Below are 7,406 nucleotides of genomic sequence, written 5' to 3' on the forward strand. Positions count from 1 at the left end.
AGTTGCAAATCACCATTTTGAAGGGCCTTTCGTTCCCAACCACAGTGGGTCAAAGATGTTCAAAGGAGTCTCTCCAGGAGAGAAAAACAGCTCCAGACTAATGGAGGCTATAGAGATTTTAGGTCTGTTTGGAGTAATCTAATAGCACTAAGGTGAACCTGTAGTCTGACAAGCACATGTCTTATGGAACAATTTGTATGTATCATTATCTGTTTCTGTACCTGTTTTGAAGAAGATTCTGTAAAGCTTCAGAATTATATTTATGCGCCTGGACAATTTTTATTCCAGGAGGAGTCTTTTTAATGCATCCGTTTGCTTCAAAGCTGTACAATATTAATATCTGCAATAGAGTACACCACCTCTCTTGGTTCTGTTGTGATTGTATGGAAGGGATAATTTGAGTTATGTGATTTTGTGATGACAACTCAGCTTCCCCTGGCCTAGCAGGGCTGCTGTTCTGTGCTCACAATTTGTGGCAGCTGCATTATAGCTCAGCTATAGATCAAATCTTTCCCCATCTCGCTCCACCCACAGATCCAGAAGCAAGCCTGTCCCCTATACTCAGCCAAGCATTCCTCTCTTCCTGTTTTAGGACAAGAAAAAGTTCTGCCTCACCTACGAGGCATCCATGACCCGTCTCTTCCGGGAGGGCCGCACAGAGACAGTCCGTTCCTGCACCATTGAGTCATGCAACTTTGTCAAGGCCATGATGGATCCTACCCAGAACGTAAGTCTTGAAATGCAGCCTTTGCCAGAGGAATCAGATCTAAAATGCCATGTATGTTAAGCATAATCCTGCCTTCTGGAATGAAGTAAGCAAAATGGTCAGATTTGCATAAATGAGCCGCGCTTTAATGTTTTCAGTACAATGGTACCCCGCAAGACGAATGCCTCGCACAACGAAAAACTCGCAAAACGAAAGGGTTTTGCAAGTTTTTAGTTGACTCGCGAGACGAATTCGCCTATACCTGTTTTTCACAAGACGAATTCGTCTGACGAGGTACCACTGTAAGCCGGCACCGGAGCCGCACGGCGCCGCGTGGCTCCAGTGCTGGTGCCGGTCGGGAGGGGGCCGTGGGATCATGCCCGCCCACCGAAGATGGCGGCGCAATCCCACGGCCCCCTCCCTCCCTCCCGGAGCCGCGTGGTGCCGTGTTTTAAGACTGCAGCGAGCGAACAGCAGCGCAGCTGTTCGCTCACTGCAGTCTTAAAACGCGGCGCGGCGTGGCTCCGGTGCCGGTCGGGAGGGGCCCCTGGACTCCCCCCCCCCATAGGAACGCATTAATTAAATTTTAATGCGTTCCTATGGGAAAAGGTGCCTCGCAAGACGAAATTTCTGCAAGACGAAGAGTCTTGCGGAACGAATTAATTTCGTCTTGCGAGGCACCACTGTACTCAGGTTTCTCCTCCTCGCCTCTTTTTTTTTTCCCTTGCAAAATTTTGGATTTTATATTTTAAAGTTTGGGATCAGGGATTGACATAGAAGACCATAGCATGAGGATTAGGAGCTGCTCTCCCGTACATGCAGTGCCACTTCAGATGCCGTCTATCTTCTAAGTGCCAATTCTAGTTCAATGAGGACTAGAAACTTGATACTAAGTGGCAGGCAGGTGTTCTCGTGAGTTAGGCCAATACCACCAGATTAAATGCTCTGCTGGATGTTGTGACTTTCGACATCCAGATCCCCAGTGTCCTTACTACTAAATAGATGCATGGGACCCTGATAGGGAGGAAAGAGCAGTGTGTGCTTACACCATTTTTATGCTTGGTTTACCGCTGGGTTTAAAAAAGGCTAAGATGGAAATGTGAAAGGTCTTTGCCTGGCAGTGGAATAACAGTAAAATAGGCACCTGGCAAGCCCCTCTGGGGAAGGCATTTCACAGTTGGGGTGCCACCACGGACAAGGCCCTGTCCCCAGTAGCCACCCATTCTCCCCTTGCCTGGGGAGGGGTCAGCGGAGAAGAGCCTCTTGTGGGTTGGCCACATGGGGAGAGGTGATCCTTCAGGTCAATAGGTCAGGAGGAATCAGCAGAGGCTAGAAAATGTGGACGGTCACCAGCTTTTCTCAGCATCTTCACCTGCTGTTCATACCCAGGATGGCACAAGGTTACGTCTGTTGCGTGTGGCAGCTGAGAAGCACCAGAGCCTTTACCGGAACGCCATGACAGGTGCTGGCATCGACAGGCACCTCTTCTGTCTGTATGTCGTCTCCAAATATCTCGGCCTAGACTCCCCCTTTCTGCGCGAGGTAAGTGTTGTCGAGTCAGGGATGTGTGTGTGTGTGTGTGTGGTGCTAGGGTACGTGTATGTAAAAGAAAGGCTAGGAAATGTGGGTGTAGTCAGCGACCCTTTTATTCCCAGGGTATATTTTGAACCAATCAGGAGTGTGAAAGTCCCCAGCTAACATGCTCTTTATCAGTCATTTGCATTGACGGTTTAATTGTGCGCCTTTGCTGCTGCTGCTGTTTTTTAGCTTGGAGATAACTTTAAGCAGTACAGTGGTACCTCGGGTTACAAACAGCTCGGGTTATGAACACTTGAGGTTACAGACTCTGCTAACCCCGAAGTAGTACCTCTGGTTAAGAACTTTGCCTCAGGATGAGAACAGAAATAGTGCGCTGGCAGCGGGAGGCCCCATTAGCTAAAGTAGTACCTCAGGTTAAGAACAGTTTCAGGTTAAGAACGGACCTCCGGAATGAATTAAGTTTGTAACCAGGGGTACCACTGTGTAGGCATGGTCTTGATAAATAGAAATAAATAACGTTGTTGATCCTAGCAATGCATAAGAGGACCAGTTTGGGCTGAGGAGTCACAGGCCCTCCTGAAAGATACTGTTTTGAGGGGAGAGGTTCTGTGGGGAGCAGCAAGGGGTGGGTGGGGGAGAGGGTACCCATTGTGGCACAGCCCCTCACCCGTTTGATCCTCGGCCCCTTTCTCCCCTCTGCCAGGTGCTGTCTGAGCCGTGGCGACTCTCCACCAGCCAGACTCCCATTCAGCAGCTGGAGCTCTTTGACCTCGTGAACCACCCAGACTATGTTTCTTTTGGGGGTGGATTTGGACCGGTGAGTAGACTGTCTCGCCAGAGTGGTGCATGCTCTGGTTATCTCCTGCTTGGACTATTGCAATGTGCTCTACGTGGGGCTACCTTTGAAGGTGACCCGGAAACTACAATGAATCCAGAATGCAGCAGCTAGACTGGTGACTGGGAGTGGCCGCTGAGACCACATAATACCCGTCTTGAAAGACCTACTGTACATTGGCTCCCAGTACATTTCTGGGCACAATTCAAAGTGTTGGTGCTGACCTTTAAAGCCCTAAACGGCCTCAGCCCAGTATACCTGAAGGAGCGTCTCCACCCCCACCGTTCAGCCCGGACACTGAGGTCCAGCTCCGAGGGCCTTCTGGCGGTTCCCTCCCTGCAAGAAGTGAGGTTACAGGGAACCAGGCAGAGGGCCTTCTCAGTAGTGGCGCCCGCCTATCAGATGTCAAGGAAACAAACAACTACCTGACTTTTAGAAGACATCTGAAGACAGCCCTGTTTAGGGAAGTTTTTAATGTTTGATGTTTTATCATGCTTTTAATATTCTGTTGGGAGCCACCCAGAGTGGCTGGGGAAACACAGGCAGATGGGCGGGATATAAATATTAATTAATTAATTAATTAGTTAATTAAGCTCAGGCCTCCAGGGTTCTCGGGGGGGTGTGGAAAGTGGTGGCCAAGTGACTTGGAGCTGGTGGTCTGAGAGCCAGGAAACTCTTGCATCCTCTAGGAACGCTGCTCTGTCGGATGTGGGAGAGGACAGAGGTCTGCGATCCGAGTTTCTTTCTCAGGCTGTTTTTCCCCTTTCTCTCCACCCCTGGGCAGGTCGACAACGACGGTTATGGTGTGTCGTACGTCATCGTGGGCGAAGATCTCATAAACTTCCACGTGTCGTGCAAATTCTCCAGCAAGGAGACGGTAAGTGGGTGCCAGGAGGGGCACATAAGCCATGCTGGGGTGATAGGGTGCCTCAATGGATGGTCAACAGGCAGGGCTTTGTAGGCAGTGAGTTTCTTACAAGCTGCTTGTATCGTCTGTGGGGAGGCACTGGCTCAGGGAATATTTTGTCACGGACTGGTTGGCTGTGGAGCAATGGTGCAAGGAACCAGCTAGGGAACCACCAAGGGAAGAAGGCTCAGAGTCTGGAGAGTGGTAGTGGGACAGCAATGAGTGGTCAGAGGGAGAAGAGGGAGCAGATTGGGAGGAGGAGGAGGAGTCAGAAGCTGAAGGGGTGACAGGGCTTAGTGAGAAGGGAGAGTCTGTGGCGGAGAGAAGCCCAGAAGCAGACGGAGAGTGGGATGAGGGAGGCTGGTGAAGAGTCATGGGTATCTCCTTCTCCTCCTGCAACTAGCTCCCCTTCTCCTTGGTCTCCCAGGACCAGGAGAGGCATGAAGTGGGAATAGCAAAGGCCAGGCACACAGACACAGTCTCAGAATGCTTGGGGGCATACCCTAGAGAGGAGGGGACTTAGGCAGCTGTGGAAGTGGCAGAGAGAAGTCCAGAATCAGAAGACAAAGCTGAAGCAGGAGAGGAATCTGGCTGGTGAAGAGTCCCATGTGTCTTCCCCCTCCTGCTGCAACCAGCTTCCCTCCCCTTCGGTCTCCCAGAACCAGTAGAGGCATGAAAAGGGCAGTATCTCAGATTGCTTGGGGGAAACCCTGAAGAGGAGGGGACTTGGGCAGCTGTGGGAAGGCTTCCATCTCTGCAACTGCTTCATGGGGGCAAGACGCATCAAAGAAGAGTTGCTGTGCTCATTAGGCCTGATACTCCTGTTTTTGCTAATGAAGAGTTAACTCCAACTTGCTCAGTATGGTTTACTGCTGCCTCGCTCCTGTCTGATTTCTCCCTCGGCTTAGATAGCTTAGTAACTCTTGAGGATCCCTTTGATTTTCCCCACTGCTTACTTGCTTGAGCCATCTGGAGGTATAATTGGGGCAACTTGCTCTCCTTTTTCGAAGCAAGGAACTTCCACACCAGATTTTCCATTTTTTAAGTAAGCTCAGGCTTTGAAATATTTTAGGTGTGTCGAGTTCCCTGATCTCACCTCCCCTGCTTCTTTCTCCAGGACGCACACCGGTTTGGACTTAACATCCAGAAAGCCATGGTGGACGTCTTGGCCCTTTTCCAACTGGACAAAAACTCCCCCGCCAGTCGTGGCCAGTGACTGAATAAACGCCAGCGGGATTTACACAGCCAGCTCCCCAGACACACTTCAGAGTGTGTGTGTGTGTGTGTGTGTTTTCTGTCCTCTGATCCGCAGGGACATTTTGAAGCGGGGGATGAACAGGGGCCTGAGGATTCCCACAAGCACAATGGACGGGCACGCCCCTCTTCCGTTCTCGGATTTGGGAGATTTGGACCCTGTGCCAGATGCCATGTAGGCAAACGACCCTCTCTCTCTGCTCAGCATCTCCCTGCTTTTGGGTTGGTAGAAGTCTAAAACGGGTTGCGACTGGTAGCAAAATCTTGCTTCTTCTAGGACACGTGTGGACGGAGGACTGTGGTTCACTTATAACAGAAGAGTTTGGCTCTTGGGAAATCTTAAGTGCTCCCATTGCGGCGATCCCAGGGTGTTTTAGAAGCAGCAGTTCCTTTTCCCCTTCTTCTCTCCAGCAGCTAAGAAGCTCTTTTCCTTGCCCTCTCCGGCCACTTCAACCCACAGCAGCTGGGCTGCGTCCCCTTTCTAGCACTTCCCATTCAAAGGATTCCTTCCCTGTGTCTGCCGCTGACCCTCTGTTCCCCTGAGGCACTGTGGATGGGGTGATGGGTGATATTTAGAGGGGAACCCCCTCTCCTCCAATGCTGGGGATCCAGGAATCCCCACAAAGTTGGTGCAGGGAGGGAAAGTTGGTTTTAATTTATTGCAGGGTTTTGAACGCCTCTGGGGAAATTTGAGTTGCGAGGAGTGGCAGAAGAACAACGGGTGGGTCTTTTGTTTTGTTTTGTTTTGCTAGCATCACAGACCTGAATAAAACCACAGGGCGGGAGATCTTACAAAACGGAATCACGTGTGGCCTTTTGTCAACTGGGAGGTGATGGTCAGTGCAGGTTGTCAGCTGCGGCTGGGGGGGTGGGTGGCGTGAGCCGAGAGGAGGGACAGAGCAGCCCAAGCTCTGGGGAGGCCACATTGCCCCGTTTAGCATTTTCTGCTTCCGGGAAGCGTGTGGCAGAATGTGGCAGCTTGCAGCTTCTGTCGCAAGAGAACGCTGCTCACCATTCCATTCCATTTTGCAATTTAGGCTTAGTTTTAAGCCAAAGGCCTGTTTTCAGTGCAAGGACTGGATGCTGCAATATGTGAAATGGAATGTTAGTGCCTAGTATAAGGGAGGATGGGGTGAGGAAGTGAGGGTCCTGTTCCTTTTATTACTGTTGAAGAGCATAAGATGGAGGGCTGTGATTCAATGAGAAGAGTTTGAGGTTCTATTGTGCTACTTTAAGCAGCCATGGCTTCCCCACAGAATCCTGGGAACTGTAGTTTGTTAAGGGTGCTGAGAGTTGTTACGAAGACCCCAATGCTTCTCAAAGAGCTGCAATTCCCAGTGTTTTTTTACAATCAATCCCCCTTCCCTGGGAGCTCTGAGAAGTGTATCTCTCCAAGTACAGGGGGTCTCCTAATAACGCTCAGCACTCTTAGCAAACTACAGTTCCCAGGACTCTTTGTGAGGAAGCCATGGGCTAATTAAAGTGGCATGTGCTTTATATACCTCCGATGCTGCCTGAATCTTGCAAATTCTGGGTTCTTCTAGGCTGCCATCACGGGCAGTGAAGGGTATTTAGAAGCAGTGTTTGCCTTTGTGCAATTACAGCACAAAGCAGGTTGAAAGTATGAGTGTGTTGGGTGTTTGGAACTAGACACAGCTGCTTCGTATGTTCCCAAATGCCCAGATTTACTATACATTGCAGCTGCCAGGAGAAGTGCCTGCACTGGACCTCACCGCACTGCCTCGTCTTCTGAGAACGCAAGTTTGTGGCAAAACACATCCTCCAGGTCTCTTAACGTCCACGTGAAACTGTACTTGGTTCACATGTGCCAAGCCAGCTTTCGGAAAGGTGGTCTGCTGCCTTCATAGGAGGCAATGGTAGGAAAAGCCATTCCTGCAGAGGGACCTGCTGGCTTCCTGCCGGCTTGACTGCCATCACTGTGTGTGTGACAGTTCTCATGTTTGCTTGACAGGTCAGGTGCAGAGCTGGGTCTCTCTGCGAGGTATATCAAGCAAGGGAAAACAGGTCCGCGTTTCGACTCCTTCCCCAGACACTGCGAATGGAGCATGCTGCATACTGCGCGAAATTCAGAGGCCCAAACTGCATAATGTGAGAAAGATGCAATTGTAGCCTGTGCTCTTTTTCGAAGAGGAAAAGCCACTCCC

General features: G+C 50.5%; 1 protein-coding gene across 4 annotated transcripts in view; it reads left to right on the top strand.

Moving 5' to 3' along the window:
* CPT1C (carnitine palmitoyltransferase 1C) overlaps positions 1–6,038 on the top strand; it is a 40,973-nt gene extending 34,935 nt beyond the window's left edge. For all 4 annotated transcript variants that reach the window (XM_033169424.1, XM_033169427.1, XM_033169425.1 and 1 more), the window contains exons 15-19: positions 593–727; positions 2,096–2,248; positions 2,949–3,062; positions 3,865–3,957; positions 5,105–6,038. In XM_033169424.1, coding sequence (XP_033025315.1) covers positions 593–727; positions 2,096–2,248; positions 2,949–3,062; positions 3,865–3,957; positions 5,105–5,203 — 594 coding nt within the window. In that variant the 3' untranslated portion in view covers positions 5,204–6,038. The remainder of the gene's footprint in view (positions 1–592; positions 728–2,095; positions 2,249–2,948; positions 3,063–3,864; positions 3,958–5,104) is intronic.
* Positions 6,039–7,406: the final 1,368 nt, after the last annotated feature.

The sequence above is a fragment of the Lacerta agilis genome, chromosome 14 (genome assembly GCF_009819535.1).
Source record: "Lacerta agilis isolate rLacAgi1 chromosome 14, rLacAgi1.pri, whole genome shotgun sequence".
NCBI lineage: Eukaryota > Metazoa > Chordata > Lepidosauria > Squamata > Lacertidae > Lacerta > Lacerta agilis.